The 19,835-nt window shown below is 46.0% G+C and overlaps 1 protein-coding gene across 1 annotated transcript in view; it reads left to right on the forward strand.

The window, feature by feature from the left end:
* Nucleotides 1-19,835, forward strand: part of SUSD1 (sushi domain containing 1) — a gene marked incomplete at its 3' end in the record, with an annotated part of 114,092 nt that overhangs the window by 65,138 nt on the left and 29,119 nt on the right. The window contains exons 9-11 of the mRNA XM_080940173.1: nt 1,065-1,174; nt 3,591-3,783; nt 18,282-18,373. Of these exons, the coding sequence (XP_080796299.1) occupies nt 1,065-1,174; nt 3,591-3,783; nt 18,282-18,373 (395 nt within the window). The remainder of the gene's footprint in view (nt 1-1,064; nt 1,175-3,590; nt 3,784-18,281; nt 18,374-19,835) is intronic.

Raw genomic sequence — 19,835 nt, forward strand, 5'->3', positions numbered from 1 at the left:
TCCCACAATTTCCACCTGTCTTTGAAAAAAAAGTTTTTTTGTTTTTAAAACCTAGTGACAGTTTCATAGTGAACTGAGAACTGTGGTCCCTTGTGTGCTACTTTAATTACCTAATCTCAGGGGTTCTGAAGAGGAATGTTTGTACATAAGAATGTTCCTCCATTCTGGTCATTTTAGACAGTCTTGGGAAGATGAACTGTATGGATTGGTTGTATTATAAAGAAAATATTTTACTTTTCTCACCTTTTGTGTTGCAAGAAGTTTCTTGGTAATGATTCAGTTTGGTGTATATAATAGGGAACATCTAAGTTGGTGGTCTGAAATGGCTTTCTTCATTTTGTTAATAAATGAAAAAGTAGAACTCAAAAAGAAAACAGAACCCCAAACAAACGGAAAACCACAGCTCGGTTGGTAAACTGCTTACTGTAGAAGCATGAAGATGAGAGCCACCCCTGTAACCATGGAAACCTCCCAGGAGCAATGGTGCCATGGAAACCTCCCAGGAGCAGTGGTGGTGCACACCTATTATCCTAGCACTGGGGAGGCAGAAACAGGAGGATCCTGGCGGCTTGCTGCCCAAATAGTCTAGCAGAATCAGAGGACCCCAATTTCAGTGAGAGATCCTGTCTCAAAGAATAAGGTGGAGAGGAATTGAGAACACACACACACACACACACACACACACACACACACGTGTGCACATATGCATACACAGACATATACACATACATGTATACACACATGGACACACACAGATGCTTATACACATATATACACACACGTGTACACACACAGACACATGCACACACACATGAAAACACACAGATGCTCACACACACACACACACACACACACACACACTCTTACACTCAGATACACACACACTTTCAAGCAAAAACAAACTCTAGAGCTAGTGCTTGGACCTAAGTCTAATACCAAATCTAAGTGTGTGCTCTTTGTGTTAAACGCCCCACCAGCCCCTGAAAGTTCCAGATGCACTAGTATTTAACTGTGATCTGTCTGCTTGGTGATGCAACCTTTTTATATGTTCTCTTGTCTTCTAGAAGGTGATCTCTTAGAAGATGATGGAATTTTCAATGTCTCCGTATTTAATGAAACCTGTTTGAAGTTGAACAGGCATTCTAGGCAAGTTGGATCAGAACAAATGTACCAAGTAAGATGATCCCTTATTTTTATCTCTTATAGAATTAGACATTCAAAAAAAAAAATTGAGTGATTCACCCCACTCAGGGCATGCCTGGCTCTCTCCTTGAGCTTCTCTCGTGCGCCTAACCCCCGAATGAAATCTTATTAAACACAGCTTTTTCGTGAACTGTGGCTCTTCTTTGCAGAGAGCACACCGTGCTCTGGGGAGCCCTGGCAGCACATCTATGTTAAAACAGCTTTAGTAAACCTCCTACTCTGCTTACGGAATGTGCGGGCTCTCCGAGGTGGAAGATCAGACTACGTAGACCCCTAAGAGGGCGACTGTCTGCTGAGTGCATGTTAGACCAGTGTGAGGAGGGGCTAAGTTGACAAGGGTTCTGTGTACTTGGTGCTCTGACATTTGCCTGCCCACAGTTGCACACTCATATGTTAATGTGTTTATCTTAGTATGCCTTCAGGTGCGCATACTGGGCGTGCATTTCTAAGAGGCTCTTTTTCCTTCTCTACCCAATCTCAAATCAAAAAAGAAATTTAAGAAGGAACCTGGATTTACTTAGTTGTCATTTTCAGTGCCTAGAAACTCAGGCCGTGTGCAATAAAGTAAAAATTATTCATTCCGTAAACATTTAGCAAAAGAATATCACACATTATGACCTGAGAATTTTAATTCAAACAAATAAGAATGTACAAACAGGCAACTGTGATGAGATACTATGAGTCTTTGATAAAAATGCAAAAACAGTGGAATGTGTGTGTGTGTGTGTGTGTGTGTGTGTGTGTGTGTGTGTGCTCTTAAGTATAATTTTTAAAATATTTATTTATGCTTTACCTTAGTGTGTATGTTTTGTCTGCATGTATGTATGCGCACCATGAATGTGCCTTATGTTCATGGAGGCCAGGAGTAGTGTGTGGAGTTCCAGGGGGTTGGGAGTGACCATATACGTGCGGGGAATCGAACCCAGGTCCTATTCAAGAGCCAGTGCTCTTACCCGATGAGCCACTTTTCTAGTTCTCCCTGACAAGGTGTAATTTTTAAGAAGCAAAACCTATGTCATATCATAGAAAACCGTGTAGTGATTAGCCAAAGCGACAGGGGAAAGGAGAGGAGGTGTGGGTGTGGCCAGGGAACAGTGGCTGATGGAAGGCAAAGGGGAGTAGGCAGGCGGGGAGAAAGTGAAGATCCTAATCGGGACTGGACAGTGAGAGCCTTGTGCTTTTGCTTTGAATTTGAATACCTCTGAGGAGCCACTGGAGGATTTTAAGCAGGTGAGCATTTAAGGTTCATTGTTGGAAAGAGCCCAAGAAAAGAGACACATTCAAGGACCCCAAGTTTATTCTGTGATTAAAATGGTTTTTCATATTAGTCCTGAAGGAGTTCTGTGATAACTAGCCAAATACTTGGTTAAAAAATACAAATGATTCTTGGGGCTGGAGAGACAGTTCAGTTAGTAATGAACTTGCCCAAGCGTGAGGCACTGAGTTTGGACCCCATCCCCAACTAAAGAGCCAAGTACGGCGTTGTATGCAAGCTCAAGAGGTCAGCCAGGCTAGCTCCGCCTGTGAGCTCAAGGTTCAGTGAGTAGATATCCAGCCTCTGGCATCTAGGTGCAGTTGCATACCTACACACCCTAAAACGATGGAAGAATACAATGGAAAAATAACATCTTTTAATATGTCAGAGATCCATTTATGTAATTAATATATGGGGTATAGTAAAGTCCACTGGGGAAAAGTGAGCATTCCAAAGCTGTCTGCATAAGAGAATTCACACTTTGTTCATATCGCAGACGAATAACACATCATCCTTTATTAGCAAGAGCTCCAGAAGAACAGGGCCCGGGGAGATCTTGTGCTCAGCTCCCCTGGTAATTCGTGCCAGCCTGGAACACAGCTGCGTCACTGGGAGGCTGGAATGGAGCGAAAGACATTTATATCACTGAGCTCAAGAAGCTCGTGCTGATGGCATCTCTGTAAAGATGCCTGAACGATCCAAGAGAACTGGAAGGCTTGGGTGAGACACCTTATGAGCCGGTCTTCCACTCTTGGGTGACCTGCGACGGTGGCTCCGTGATTGAATGTCACGGAGTAGTTCTCACAGTTCTAAGTACCCCACACAATGGGGCTTCTCTATGGATTCCTCCCAGTGAACCAAACTGAACGAATTTTGCCTGGTAGCTGTGGTGCGGTCTCTCCCATTTGAGTGGGCGGCAGGGGGTTGCTCTGGAATAACCTTCTGTCTTGTTTATCCCTGTCTGCCTTTGGTTATGTGATTCAATCTTAGTCCTGCACCTGGCTGAGAGGAAAACTGGGTAGGCTGGGTGCAGGGGCCTTGGCTTTGCAGAGGCTGCCCCGGATTTGGCTCGCAGTCCAGAGATCTGCCAGGCAGCAGGAAGCTAACGCAGAGCTCTCTTCCCATCCCACAGGTGGAGGTTCTGGGTCAGAGGTGGTATCTAGAAAGTTCCTATCATACTGCTTGCTTTAACTTCACGACAAGAGACCGAGCTCCTGAAGTGTGTCTAGATCTGTACCCCGCTACTGATTACACGATAAACATCACCCTTCTGAGCCCCACTGAGATACGCTCTGCACAAGTAACCATAGCAACCTCAGCCACAGGTAGGCATGGGTCCCTTTGTGTTTTGTACCCGGGGACAGCAAGTTAGGTATGAGGGGGGAGCGGCACCAGGGGGAGCACTAAGGACAGGGTCAGGAGCCCTGCTTGTTATTTCTAACAGACTACCAGCTTTGTCTGGTATTCCGGATGCTTGACTCTTACCAGTGAATCCTCGTGGGGGTCCAGGCAGGGAGACTATGTGGAGATTCCAGGCAGCCTGAGAGGGAATTCTCTCATCTCAAATTCAAAATGGCTCTTTATCTCGTTCCTCAGTCTCTTTTTGACAAGTTGGCTCGCAGTGCAGCTGCTTTCGTCTCTTCAGGTTCCTGAAGCCCCCTACATTGTGTTTATGTCATTTATATTGCGTCCTCATAGTTTTGCATGGTTGAGAAATTGTATACTTTTGAACTCGTTTATAGAGAGTCCTTTCCCACAACCTTAAGTTCTGTCCTGAAGGTCCCGGCATTTACCATTTTGCTGAGACATTAGACATTAGCCACACCTTCACCTCCTGGACTTTGTGCTGTCTCTGATCTTTGTGGAGGCATTAACGTTAACAGGGAGGACAGTCCTCAAAGGAGTGACATAAAATATGTGCACTATGCCCTGAGCAGCCACGGACACCCACGGAGGCCCACGCCTACTGGCCCTGTGCCAGGGGCAGGAACCCTGTCATTCTGTTCCTCCCAAGGCCGTGCGGGCCGGACCTGGCAGTCTTTGAGGAGACGAAAATGTTATCTCAGCTGCACTGGGCACTGGCTGAATCAAGAAGGCTCACAGCTGAGCCATCCAGGAGCATGGTCACATGTAAAGAACGGGTTGTTAAGTCCATCTGAATACCAGATAAACTAGAGGAGGCATGAGGTTCTCCCTCCCCTAACCGGAAGCGGGAGGGGGGGTCTGTGTACCGGAAGCGGGGAGGGGGGAGTCTGTTTTTAGAAAGGTGCCTAGTATCCAAAATGGAGAGAGCCCTAAGCCCTAGACCGCTCATTGGCTGAGCCTTTGTGTCCAAGGTCTATAAGATGGGTGGTTTGGAAGGGGTTTAAGTTGCAGCCTATAGGTGAGGATAGAAATTTCTTGAGGATTTAAAAAAAACAAAACAATCCAACACTATTTTGTGCTAGATCAGTGACTCGGCTCCCCCTTCCTGTATAATGGTGTATTAAAAACTGTTCGGTGTTCACTAGTCTCTTGGATTTTTAAATTATTGTATTCTCAGCATTCTGACTCAGAATAGGGGTACAATGGCACTCCTCGGGGCTCCTTGGAAACTCCTCCTTTGTGGACTTTCCTGGAAGCCATATAGAAGCCCAGCAATGTTAACAACACAGCTCCCAGCTAGTGTGAGGGACACCGGATCTTTACCTTCCCCTCCCTCCCTCCCTCCCACCACCCTCTCCTTTCTTCTTTTCCTTAGAGAACCCACCCACTCAGGACTTCCCACCAACTGGGAAGCGCCGTCCACTGAGCCACATTGCCAGGCCCCTCCTACCCTTTCTTTAGCCCTCTGGGTTTAGCTGGGCAGCTTTAGGGCTTCCCCTCTGAAGAGGCTGCGGGACGAAGGGCCTGCCCCTGCCTGGCCAGGACCTCTGTTTCCTGCTCACTTCCTCTCCTAGGGGACCAGGGGGCAGACCATTTGGCTCTTGCACCTGGGAGACTAGTGCTCAGGACATTAGTGTGCTTGTCACATGCTGGCAAGCATGGGGTTATCAGGAGAGATTTGGGGCACAGGTTCACGGGCTCCATCCCAGAAGTTCTGTGTCAGTATGCACAGGTGTCACCCAGGGCCTGCCCAGCCGATTCTGCCAGTCCACTTGGCCAGCATTGTTTTAACCACACACAACTTAGCTACTCCTGGCCACTTACAGTGCAGGCAGAGATATGATTACATGTGATTAGTAGACAAACTAGCGTCTTTCCTGTTGTGGGCAATTGCCAGGATGACCCTCAACACAGATTGTGGTGTGGTCGTTTTAGAGAAGATTTAAATATAACTGGCTCCTCCAGCTAGTCTTAGACAGCACTGGGCAGCTGATGACCTATTTCTCCACTTCTTGGACGCTGGGGCTCCGTGAGGTCCTGCAGGCTGCACCGTGTTTGCTCAATAACCCGTAACACAGGAACTCTGCAACAGGAAACGTGACCCAAGGAATGGAGCTTCCTGTCAGTCGGGTCTGGTATTTACTGTTCCTTGAGGCTGAACGGGTGGGGAATTGTCTTTGCTTTTGTGGAGTGAGGAAGTGACCACCCTTCACACACTTCAGCAAGGGAACTCTGTGATGTGGGACATCGGGGGGCTTGAACACAAATATCTAGGTCATCCCAGGAGCCTGCATTAGGAAGGCAGTTCACAGTGCTGAGTTATAGCCTTTTAGTTCATTAATCTCAACATTAGAATTCTGCAGTCTGTTTAGACCAGTCAGAAAGGGAGGCACGCCACTGTCTGTAAGATCTTAACGGTTCAGCTTTTTCACAAGTGCCCTTAACATGAGTTGGGGATGTCTGATTCCACGTTGTCCGGTCCATAGGACAATGGGAGGGCAGCTCCTCACAGAAGTTTGTAAAGCTGTCTTTATATTGCCCCCTGCATGTGGGTCTGAAAAGACACATTAGAAATGGCTGCTCTCTGCAGATCTGTCACCGGTGTGTGACCTAAGTCACTCTTAGGTATGACAGCAGTAACATTGCTCCTCTCAGCGTGAGATCTAGTGCATACTTGGAGTCACTGGTGAGTGACACAGGCTTCTGATTGGTGACTGCTGCTTAGCTCTCTAGTTTGGAAGCTTGGACTCCAGAGAGCTGAGTCAGGAGAAATGTGAGATCTGCCCAGTGTGACGGACCCCAATTCCTCTCTGTATAATGTAGTTGCATACTGATAACCTGAAATTCTTCATGGCAGCCAGATGCTACATTTATCCGAAGAAACCTTTTCGTAATATGACCTCTCAACTTTGAGCCTCTGTACTTTCTTTAACTTCATCTACTTGAAAGATACCTGGATAGACCTAGGTAACAGAAATGACTTCACAGTTTATAGAGCAGTTATGAAAATTGCAGCTTTAATTCAGAATGGTGGGGTTTTTCAATCATTCTTTCTGGAAATATCTGGATAGCAACGACATCTCTCTTTAGGCTGCTCCTAAGGAAGGGCTTGAAGGCCACGTCACAGGGATGTTTGAGAACATGCCTGTCCTGTCATTCTCCTCAGCAGGGTCATACATGTTTGTAGCACAAGCTTGATAAAAATTCAGGAACAGTCAAGAGGCGGGAGCTGACCCTCTTTCCAGGGACTGAAACTGTAGAAAGTATTTCCAAGCATTCTCATCTCACTGAGAAGCGGTCCCTTTAACCCTCCATCCTTTCTGTTTGGTTCCTTGGGGATGGGGGATGGGAGTGGGGCTGAGAATTCTTCCCTTATCCTTAAAATGCATCCATTTATTTGGAGCCGGTTTGAGATTGTTCTGACTCAGCCTTTCGACATTTATATTCAAGTATGTTTTTGACTTTTGTAATATTATCTTGAATTATACTTTTAAATAGTATGTCTCAATGCATTGACCCCCCCCCCCCCCCCCCGCCATTGACCCTGGCTACGCATATGTTGGGCCTTTTTCCTATATTTCAGTTTTGACCTTTTGTGGATTTTTTTTTTTTTTTTTTGTTGTTGTTGTTGTTTTGTTCTTTGTTTTTGTTTCAGATCTCATTTTAGGATAGGCCTTTAATCCCGGCTCCTGGAGGCAGAGGCAGGCAGATGTCTGTGAGTTCGAGACTAGCCTGGTCTACACAGTGAGTTCCAGACCAGCCAGGGCTAGCTATATAGTCAGACCCTGTCTTGAAAAAAAAAAACAAATCTCATTTTAAATTTTCTCCACCATTTTTATTAAATTTTATTCAAATCTATTCTTTCAGCGACATCAAGAAATTCAGCTTTTATTTCCATCGCTGATTTATCCTTTCGTTTATTTTCTGAATTCAGACACTTTCTTTGCAGTCTCTTCCTGCTTTGTGTCCATTTCCGTCCTTAGTTTTAATTTTATGACTGCACATGTTTTCTGCATATCCTCAAACGATTATTTATTGTGTTAATTTGTCCTTAGTTGTGGATTTCAAAATGATAGTTTGCCCAAGCTGCAAAGTTCTGTTCATAGACCCTTGTTTCTCTAGCGGACACTGCTGTCAGGGCCTGCAGTGGTAGCTAGTGAGATTCCCGGGTTAAGAGCGCCCTCTTCTGTCAAGATGGTGAGCTGCAGTTGCTGTAAAGCATTTCTTCTGTGTTTTGTTCTTTGGTTGAGCACGAATCTTCTGTTTTAGTTGAGGGTTTTCTCAGCTATGCAGGATCTTGCACTAATGTTCACGTTTCTTCCTGTCAGCACTTAGACTCCGAGGACACATGTCTTCCCTCTTCGCCTTTTCTTTGCCAGGAGCGGTGTGTGACTTTCTCAGCCACTCCCCAGCACCGTGACACGTCCTACCAGTTCTGTAGCCAAGGCTGTGGTCACACTGTTCCGTGGCCATGTTTTCACACTGAAAGTGTTACTTCTCTCTCTCTGTGAAGCTCCCTGCCTCCCACACAGCTCTCCACAAACCCTGGTAGGACAGTGAGAGAACTTGTTTGGAATTTGATACTTTTGTTTGTTTTTGTTTAATGATGCTCTTAAGATGACTCTGTTCTCTCTGCTTTCCAGTTAGGATGACCCCTGTGGGTGTGCGTTTGTGGTGTCTGCGTCTGCATGTGTCCAGAAGTGTGTCCAGCTGTGTGTGCCCGTGTGCAGACCAGGCTGGTGTGGGTGTCTCAATTACAACTCTCCACCTTGTGTTTTGAGACAGCTCGCCATTTTGGATACTTGGGACGATCTGAAATGCTGAGCACCAGTGAGCAGCCCGCCCTCAGAGCCCACCTCCCAGTCCTGGTATTACAGATAAAAGCTACTGTCCCTGGCTTTTACACAGATTCTGGGGACAGAGCTCAGGGTGATGCCGACTCAATGCACACTTCACCCAGCCCAGCAATGTTGTTCTCACGTTATTTTATCTGCTCCTCCTTATGACCCGAAGGATATTTTGGAGAATAGGTAGAGATTCAGATTCGAGAGACCATGGTTTTCCTCGGATAGGGTAGAACTTTGATCTCTGTGTTCTAAATGCCGGCTTTCCATCTCTGTGCCTTACTGGTTCAAATCTTTCCACCTCTTCCACCTCCCCCATCTTTTCTGTACTTCATTTATTGTGACTGGCAGTACTTACCTCGTGGGTTTGTGATGAACACTAGAGGGTTAATTCGTGTGGAAAACCAGTCTCTGTGTGTGACAAACTCTATCTGTAAAATGCTCCGCACTAATTTTATCTGGTGACAAGTGTCATATGCTTACCTAGTGAATGACTCCTCCCCTAGGTCAAATGCATGTCAAGAGCACGTATTCATGTGTTTTGCAGTTGCAATGACAAAACGCTGTGACCGAAGCAATTTAAGGGAGAAAGGCTTTCTCCTGGGTCCAGTAGAAGGGTGCAGACCATCATGAAGGGGAAGTCAAGGCAGCAAAGGCTTGAAGCAGCTTCAGGCATCACACCAAGAACCCAGCCCAGAGGGGGCTGAACGCACACTGCCGCTCCTCAGTTCACTTTCTCCATTTTACGAAGTACAGGCGCCCCACCCGTGGAGTGACCCCACCTGCAGTTAAGATGGGGCCCCCCCATCTCAGTTAATCCAGTCAAGACAGTCACTCCCAGGCGTGCCCAGTAGCTAGGTCATCAATCCCTCAGCCTGTCTCTAGGCCAGACCCTGTCAAGTTGACAGTGAGCTCCAACTGTCACCAAGCAGAAGCCTTATAGCACTTCTGTTCCACTGGGGTAACGTCACTTGCTTGGCTTCCTCCTTTTTGCTGATAGCTTCATCAAATGACCAAGACAGCTGTGCTTGTCACCCTCCTCCTCATTGGGAGCACAAAGAAGTAGAAGAAACCCGCTGCACCCCTCTGTTCCCCAGAGCTCCAGTTCTTTGTGAAGGACTGCTGATCAGAGAGGAAGAAATGTCTGATGTTCCTCAGAGCCCCTCTCCCACAGCAAGAGGGAGAAGCAAAGTTCCAGAGTCTGAACTAAGAGCCAGATTTTTGTTTCCTGTGAGACATTCTTGCAGGTCTGGTTTTTCAGCTTCATTAATCTAGATTAGATTGACCCAGTGGGTGGGGGAAAGGGAGAATGGAGAGGTGACCAGGGACCTGGGAGGTTTCCCCAAGGACATTTTCAGCACTTCCAGTAGCAAAGAAGACATTTCATTCTACTTAATTTTACTTTTTTGTCCTTGCAATATTTTACAGTCATACTTTCTTACGAGTTCATATACTTTTATCCCATTCTTTCTGAGGTGATAAAATTCCATGGTTTAAAAGTGTCTAACTTACTAATTTGCATATTATTGAAGGACATCAAATTTCCCCCCTTCAAAAAACAGTTATTAATATGCATGTATAGTATGTCTTACTGGATTTCAGATATTCGTTTTCACATGATGGCATCTGTGAACTCTTGATGTCAGAGTTGGGCTAAGGTCAGGTATCTCTCTGCTGTGAACTTCTTTGCCCATGAATACCTCAAATTGGTCTTAACTTATAGTGTCATTCAGAGTACTTAGGCCTTTTCTATGCTCCCTACACTGGTTCTTGATGAAAGAGACAGTCTTTGGTTCCAAACTGTTTATTCATTGTTCATCAAGGAAAACGGGTGCATGTCACCTTCTCAGGGGGAACCAGAGATTAAATGCCTTATGTAGGAAGGAATGTCTGGGAAGGGACATTTATCGGCTAAACCCTCAGGGCCTCTAGATACCTTGTTAGCATAAAGAATTCTCTTCTGGGAGACTTGACCATTGGTCACAACCCTTTGTGGGGAGTGTGGTCATGTGTTCTGGGCCAGGAATCTTGGTAGGGAGGAGGGAGATGCCTACTGTCCTCAGAGAGTGCTGGGGGTCTCTGGACCCACTGAACTGTACCAAGTTTCCTGGCACGGTCCACTGTGACTCACAGGAGAAGCTGGAAAATGGGGAGTGCATTTTAAAGAAATACTGGACTGGGGGTGTAGCTCCATCATAAAGTGATTGTATGATGGGTAGAAGAACCTGGATTCCATTCTTAGTAACACACACACACACACCCCTGGATTCCATCCTTAGAAACACACATACACATACAAACACACACACACACACACACACACACACACACACACACCTGGATTCCATCCTTAGAAACACACAAACACACACACACACCTGGATTCCATCCTTAGAAACACATACACACAAACAAACACACACAGACATACACACCTGGATTCTATCCTTGTAACATACAAGGAAGGGGGGAGAGGGAAGAGAGAAGGAAGGAGGAAAGGAGGGATGGAGGGGAGGATGGAAAGAAGGAAGGAAGAATGGATGGATGGATGAAGGGTGGCAGGTGGTCCTGGGTTCTGTGAAAAGCAGCATCCTTCCATGACCTCTGCATCAGCTCCTGGCTCCAGGTTCTTCCTCCTTTTTGGTCCTTGTCCTGACTTCCTTTAATGATGAACAGTGATCTGGAAGTGGGTCTGCTTTCCTCCCTATACTAGTCAAGATTCCCTAGAGCAGTAAAAACTTATAAAACGAATGTGTATGAAGGGGATCTATTAGAATGACTCAAAGGCTCTGGTCCAACCTATCCAACAGTGGCAGGCCATGAACAGAAAGTTCAAGAATCCATTCGTTGTTCAGTTCACGAGGCTGGAAGTTGCAGTAGGTGTTGGAATCCCACAGAAGTAGACTCTGATGCTAGTGAAGGGATGGACTTGTCAACAAGGTGAGAACAAACAGGCAAAGAGCAAAAGCTTCCTCAATCCTAGTCCAGAGTAAATGTGTGTCTTCCGACTTCAAGATCCTAATTAAAGACGTGTGTGTTCCTGCCTCAAGATCAGATCAAAGATGTGTGTGCCTTTCTACCTCAAAGGTCCAGACTAGAAGTGGACTCGCCCACTTCAAACCAAGGGGGAACAAATATCTCACAGGTGTGCCCTTTATTTCTGGGTTGCTGTTCATTCAGACACAGTCGTTCTGACTACCAAGAACAGCCACCACACTCCTAAACTTGCTTTTCGGTCAAGGTGTTTCATTGCAGCAACAGAAACCCCAACTAGGACGCTGTGTACTGCCTGCTTTCCTGGTGCTATGATAAAACACCGTGGCCAGGGCAGCTCATGGAAGAAAGTTTATTTGGACTTACGGATCCAGAGGGGTCTAGATCTGTAAGTCTGTCATGGCGGGGAGGCATGGCAGCTACCTGCAGGCCTAGTAGCTGGAACAGGAAGCTAAGAGCTCACGTGTCCAAAAGCAAGCTGGAAGCAGGCAGAGGAAACTGGAATTGGCAGGATGCTGCTGTACCACCGGAACCTTTCCAAACACAAACCGCAGGGCACCAAAGGGAGATCATCTCATTCAAACTGGCACGCCTTGCAAACATGAGGACCAGAGTTCAAATCCACAGAACCCATGTAAACAGCCTGCACATTTGTGTGCGTGTATGTGTGTGTATGTATGTGTGTGTATGTATGTGTGTGTGTATGTATGTGTGTATATGTGTGTATGTGTGTGTATGTGTGTGTGTATGTGTATGTGTATGTGTGTATGTGTATGTGTGTGTGCATGTGTGTATGTGTGTGTGTATATGTGTGCATGTGTGTGTGTGTGTCTGTGTGTGTGTGTGTGTGTGTGTAACCACAGCACTGTGGGGGCCGGGGCCAAGGTAGAAATATCAGTGGGGCTTGTTGTATGCCACTGTAGGTGTGGGTTTAGTGAGAGACCTTTTGTCAGGGGAATGTAGTAGAAAGGATGGAACAAGACCTGAAGCCTCCCGTATCCTCTATACACATGAGCGCATCTCTCACCCCACCCAAGACAGACCCTGGTACTGCAACTAAAAAGTGAGAAATTCGATGCCAAATATGGACATATTTTTAAGAATGTTCAATCAGATTTTGTTACATTTTCATTTGTAAGTATTTACATGGGTCTGAAAAAGCTCTTTCAAGCAGCATTATCCGATAAGTTAAAAAAAAAAAAAGACGGAAATGATTGTTCAGTGGGCAGAATTTTTTTTTTAATAATACATAAGATACTAGGGTGTCATAAGATAATGATATTTTAAATTTGATGAGATACGGCTGATCTCTGCATACATATCTCTGTAAAATTGAGTTTCAGGAGTGGGGCTTCCTCGATAAAGTCCTTCACAGAGAAAGGGACTTGGTGGAGACTGTGCTAACTGATGGAAAACAAACGCCTGTTAGGAAAACCTTTTCACCACACCATCTGTGTTTGAGAGTCAGTAAACAAACACGTTCATTTGGTTCTAGGCAGCTAGCTGCTCTCCTGCTGAGCTGCGCAGGGGCCTCGCTTTGTCTTAATTTGGAACATTGTTGTTGTTTACAGGCCTGTTAACATCCTTCCCCAGTCCCCTCTTCCGTTTTCCCCCCATCTCTGTGCTGTTGGAGGTTTTAGCTCGCCTTGCTATCAGCGGGTGTACATCCGTTCTCCGTCCACCTATGACCCAACGCCTGCGCTGAATGACTTAAGGGAGGAAAGGCTTGTTTTGGTTTATGGTTCCAGAAGCTTCTGTTCCTCATGATGGAGAGGACTCTGTGGAGCAGCGTTCACTGTGGTGGGGGCTTGTGGTGGCCGCTGAACTAGCGCTGAGAGCAGCTGGAAGGTAGGGCCAGGCTGTGGCTTACACAGACCCACCCCCTTGTGGCCTACTTCAGCCAGTAAGGTTTACTTATGCATGCATGTCTGCCTGCCTGCCTGTCTGTCTGTCTGTCTAGTTTAGTTTTACTTTGGAGACAGGTTTCTTTGTATAGCCTTTGTCTGGCCTAGAACTCTCAGACTCAGGAATCTACCTGTATCTCCCTCCCAAGTGCTAGGATCCAAGGTGTGGGCCACCATGCCCACCAGCCAGCCAGGTTTTATAATCTCCATAGCAACCCCGCAGCATCAGCACCGGTTGGGAGTGGGCGTTCAGAGCATGAATCTATGGGAGTCTATTTGGGCTCAAGCTCCAGGGTCCTCGCTTTTCCCACCACGACCACTCCCCTGTTGTCTGTGTCTTATCTTTCAGGCTTGGGTATTGTATCTTTTGCCTCACAGAGAAAAGTTTACTTTCTACAGTTTTTTAAAATTAGTCTTTAGGGGCTAGAGAATGCCTCACTGCTTAAGAGCACTGGCTAGCCTTTCAGAGGACCCCAGCTCATAACCAACTGTAACTCCAGTCCCAGGAGATCCAAAATCCTCTTCTGACCTCCATGAGCACCAAACACTTACACGGTACACAAACACACCTGCAGGCAAGACACCAGACACATAAGAATAACTTTAAAACTAGTTTTTCATTTTCCTAGTTTTTCTTTTCTACCTGGGATTATAAAAATTGTTGTTTTACAGATTCTATAGTTTATTTTTAAATAATTTTTGTGCCTGTTGGGAACATTTTTCCAGTTGTATCAAGGTATAAATCTAATATTGCTCATCCACTGATTAGAAGTGCTATTTTTCTCATATATTAAGTATGAGTGGATCATGTACGTATGATGTTGGCCAGCTTGTTGATTCCTTTACTAACAATAAAATGCTTACCTACTCTAGCATTCTGATCATGTGTGGTATCACTCCCAGAGAGATAAAATCTCCCACAAAACCACAAAGACTGGTTTTTGAAAGGGGAAGAGTATCCTTTTTAAAGTATGAAGCACAGAAAATCACAGCACAAGAACACGTCTTTGGTTTAATATCAAAAAAGATACCTTGCAGAGGCCATGACAAAGAAAATGGGGGAGATACTGCTATATTTTTTGTTTCGGCTTTATTAGTAATTAGTGTATTGTGTCGGTGTGTGCATGCGAGTGCAGTTCCCTCAGAGGCCAGCAGGGGGCGTCGGAGTCCCCTTGCTGGAGCTGCCTGACACTGGGGCTGTATTTCCAGTCCCTTACAGTTTTGTGTCTGTATCAACTGATCCCAACTACCATTTTGCTATTTCTCATTGATCTTTCCAAAGAAATTTAGCTGTGGTTATTTTCTGTCTTGACTGTGCCAAGCTGGTTTCAGCTGGTTCTACTTTGTCCTGTGGTTTCCTCAATCTTCCCACTCATGACTTTTCTCTGTTATTACTTTCTTTTATACCCTTTTAAACAATTTAAAAACCTGTTCTCTCCTACTCCCCACCCCCATCTCCCTCCCCACAGCACCCCCCTTTCTTCTCTTTGGTTATTTTCAAGACAGTGTTTCTCTGTGTACTCTTGCTGCCCTGGACTTCGATTTGTAAAGCAGCCTGGCCCAGAACTTAGAGTTAAAGGCGTGCGTGTGCCCCCGCGACCAGCTGGTGCTTTAATATTTCCATTCGATTTTTCTTGCTTGGCGTTGGTTGCAATGTTATCTCTCCTCGGTTGGGGGGTCTCTGCAGTTTTGTATTTTGTTCCTTGGGATAGGTTCCTATTCCTGGTGTGGTAAGTCACTGAAAACCTGGTGGTCTAAACCAGCAAGCAGCTGACTGCCCCACAGTGTAAGTCAGGCACTTGAAATTCATTTCACTGGGCTGCAGACAGAGTGTGAACAGGCCCATGTGTCTTTAAGGGACCAAAGGGAGGTGCTATCTTTTTCCCTAGTCTTCAGAGGACACGTCTTGGCTCCTTAGCTTTGGTCCCACCTCTTATTGGTGTACTCTGTCATTATGTAGTCACAGTATCTCCCCGTGCAGTCACGGGGTCTCCCTGCACAGTCCGCTCTGGCCTGACACTCAGACGCCTGCCCCTGGGCCCCTTCTCCTCCCCCTTTCTTCCTCTGTGAATTGTGTGTGTGAGTGAGTGTGCATACCCATGCACTTCGAGGCCCGAGTTCCTCTGTCGCTCTCCGCCTTGTTTTTGGACACAGAGTCTCACTGAACCTGGAGCTCACTAATTCAGTCAGACAGGCAGAACGAGCTGAGCGCCGGTGGCATGGATCCGCGGAGCTCCCCACGCCTGTCCCGAGCTGTGATTACAGATGCATTCACCTGGCTTTTTGCGTGGGCGCCCGGGACCCAAACACAAGCTTTCCAGTCTCCACAGCAAGCACATTCCTGAGGTCTCCGCCCCGCCTCCCACTTCCCGTGGCAGGTCTCTAATCCTATCAGCGGATTTCTAAAGATCCTTGTTATTCCACTGAGCCTGGCAGATAATCCAGGCTGATCTCTCGGTGTCAGCCATCCCACCAGGGCCTTGTAGGTGGAGCAGCCATCAGTCCCAGGAGCTGGGATCTGATATGCGCGGGCGTCCATGCACACATTCATACATTACCTTGTACACAGAAGGAAAACGACTTGCCTTCCGGTTTCGTCTCCCTTGGTGCACTTTGCCAAGGTCCTGTTATTTTGTCTTGCATTTCCATTATCTTCGGGCAGTTTGGTATTTGGCTCATTCTCTGAGAGTTCCTGGCAGTTATGACCTTGTCCCGATTTCATTTTGGTGTTTGTACCCCATTGTTTCTTGTCTATCGAGTGTCCTGACTAATAGGCAAATAATAACCCTGAGACTAGACATCCTTGAACTGTTGGTGACTTTACAAGAAGTTGCTTAATTATTTTACCACTGAGCATGGTAAATTCTAATAAACAATTAAACTAAAGGGCTCTGAGAAGTTGAGTCCTTGTAAACCAGGGTTTTAAGTCTGGAGTATATTTAAATGTAGAGGCTATTCTGGATATTAAAGTAACTGTGTGGTCTCTCTTATCTACTAATAGCTTCTCCAGTAATGATCGTTTATCCTAGGAATAAATTTTTCTTGATCGTGATGTTTTGTCTTGTGAACTAATACTACTTATTTATGTTTGCTGATATATACATAAAATTTCACCTAAAAAAAAAAAAACAAAACGAAACAGAAAACCTGTGTATGGTGGCATGCACCCTTAATTCCAGCACTTAGAAGTCAGAAGCAGGGGGATCTCTATGAATCTGAGACTAGCCTAGTCTATTCACTGAGACCCTACCTCAAAAATACTAAAATAAATAAATACAGCAGATTAAATTTAAATTGTATATGTACGTGTGTCTTGCCTGAACATTTGTATGTGAACCATGTGTGTGCCTGGTGTGCAAGGATGTCAGAAGAGGGTATTGGATTCCCTAGGACAGAAGTTATAGATGCTTGTGAGCCATCTTGTGTGGCTACTGGGAACCGAACCTAGGAACTCTGCAGGAGCACCAACTCTTAACTATGAGCCATCTCTCTGGGCCCTGTTTACTGTTTTTCTTCTGTGTGTGCTTTAGCAAGTGGACCTGGTATAGACGGCTTAGTGCTTGGCTCGCCATCCTCCGTACAGCTTAGGCATTTCGGGTCAACACTGAGAGCTGGGAACTTTCTACTTCCGTCTGATCGCAGACATCCAGATTGGCATCATTGACTGGGGCTGGAGCTCTGTGGAAGGGCGTGTGCTAGCACAGGCGAGTCCCAGAATAAACACTAGAACCACAAAAAACACACACGGACATCAGCCGTGGCATAAAATATTATTTGCAGTTTGAAGTATCCAGAGACCTTGGTCTCTTGGGCCATTTTTTCCCATCTCTACCACCGTCTTCCGCTTACCCTGGAATGGGGTCCTGTCCCTCAGACCCGAGGTTCTTCCCTACCTGCTGTCTGGCAGCATTTGAAGTGAGGTTGTGGCTTGTGAAGCAGAGTTTCTCATTGTAAACATGCTTGACCCACCCAGGAGGGTCACATCTACCAACTCAGCTTCATTTGCAGAAACCTGTCAGGCCGAGGGTTTGCTCAACATAGCCCCACTTCCCGTGGGACTCTCTTTCGGGTGTCTTTTAATCTTTAATCACAGCAGTGATCCTGAAACTGCCTAGCATTTCAGCTATGCCGTTTCCTGTCTAGAGACAGGCATCACTGACCTCGTCTCTAGTATCAAGGTTTGCAGTGAATAGTCAGGTAGCTGTGCCTCTGGAAGAAATCCTGCGTGGTTGTGCGGTAGCCTTTGGATCGATTACCATGAGACTGAGCAAGATTCTGAGAACCTGAGGTGGAAATGCAAATCAAGGGAAACCCATTTTATCCCAAAAGGCCAGGCAGTTTGCAGTGGCTGTTTTCAGTCCCTCAGACTGACGCTTCCCCCAGTTCAGAATTTCAAACTGATGCATATTTGTCCAAATGATCCTCAAAGCCCAGGGCAATGAGTTCTAACTTAAGGGGTTGTCAGTATCTAACCTAAACATTTTAGCAGGTTGCTGACTGCGCATCTCTGGCTCTTAAACCCCCAACAGGACTCATGTACTTGAACAGAAACACGGTGCTTCTTGAAAATTGCTACAGGTTACTTCCGAATCCAAGTACTGCTGAATCCATCCTACGTAAATGCTCGTCCTAGGAACACGTTTCAGTGACAATTTTGTGGGTTTTTTTTTTCTTTTTTCCATACGTGTGACTTCAGCTCTCTCTCCCCCTCTGCAGCGTCACAGACGGTCACTAATCTCTCCGTTTATAACAACACCTGCCTGCGATGGAGCAGCCTGAAGGCGGCCGATGTGGTAGAGATGTACCTAGTACGTGTCGAAAAGTCATGTTGCAGAGACAATGTGGAAGGTTTGAAACATCCGGGGGCTGGAGAGATGGTTCAGCGGTTAAGAGATGGCTCAGCTGCTCCTTCAGAGGACCCGGTTCCCAGCACCCTGTAACTCCATTTCCAGAAAATTCAATGCCTTTTTCCGACCTCCGTGGGTACCAGCCATGTACATAAAATGAAATAAATCTAAAAAAATTAAAAAATACAAGACTAAGAAATACATGTGTAGCTGCCATTGGCAGAGATGTATCCTGAAGACCAGCTAGGAAGTACAGAGGCAGCCACGCCCCTTCCTTGCCTGAGGACAGGCTCCTCGGGAGTGGTAGGGAAGTGTGGAAGTTTCTAGAGTTGTGTATCTTGGTTCAGGGTCAATACTCAGGCAGAGTCTCTGGTAGGAGTCCGAGACCTTTGGTCACACTGGTATCTCTGCCGAGACCAGGCTTTGTGTGTGTGTCATAGACAGTCAACACACACACCAATCTGTGAACATCCGTGACCACTGAAGGAAGACCGATCACCGGAAGGGGGGGGAGGGGTTCTGCTTCAGTTATTGGCTATTACAAAAAGCACCCTCGTCAGGTGGTGCCTAATTTTCTCTCTAGGAGAATGTCCCTTGCTCCTGTGGTTTTGCCCGTAAATGCAGGATGAAAAGGAACAAGCTGTTGTGTAGTGACCTCTGAGTTTTACTCTTCTATCCCATCTTCTATTTGACCTCTGAGTTTTGCTCTTCTATCCCATCTTCTATTTGACCTCTGAGTTTTACTCTTCTATCCCATCTTCTATTTGACCTCTGAGTTTTACTCTTCTATCCCATCTTCTATTTGACCTCTGAGTTTTGCTCTTCTATCCCATCTTCTATTTGACCTCTGAGTTTTGCTCTTCTATCCCATCTTCTATTTGACCTCTGAGTTTTGCTCTTCTATCCCATCTTCTATTTGACCTCTGAGTTTTACTCTTCTATCCCATCTTCTATTTGACCTCTGAGTTTTACTCTTCTATCCCATCTTCTATTTGACCTCTGAGTTTTACTCTTCTATCCCATCTTCTATTTGACCTCTGAGTTTTACTCTTCTATCCCATCTTCTATGTGACCTCTGAGTTTTACTCTTCTATCCCATCTTCTATTTGACCTCTGAGTTTTACTCTTCTATCCCATCTTCTATTTGAGACAGTCTCACTACGCATTCTAGGCTGGACTTGGACTTTCTATGTGGCCAGCATGGCATAAAACACTCAGGCCCAGAGTGGACGGATGTCTCAGAACTTGAGTGTCTGCTGGTCTTGCCTAGGACCAGAGTTTGGTTTCTGGTTCCCCCGCCCCACTCCACCCAGCGGCTCACACCAGCCTGTAATCTCTCTGGGGCATCCAATGCCCTCTTTTGGCCTCTGTGGACATCTGCATACAGGTGCACACACCCACACCCCATACACATAAATAAAAT

The sequence above is a fragment of the Micromys minutus genome (genome assembly GCF_963924665.1).
Source record: "Micromys minutus genome assembly, chromosome: 28".
Classification (NCBI taxonomy): domain Eukaryota; kingdom Metazoa; phylum Chordata; class Mammalia; order Rodentia; family Muridae; genus Micromys; species Micromys minutus.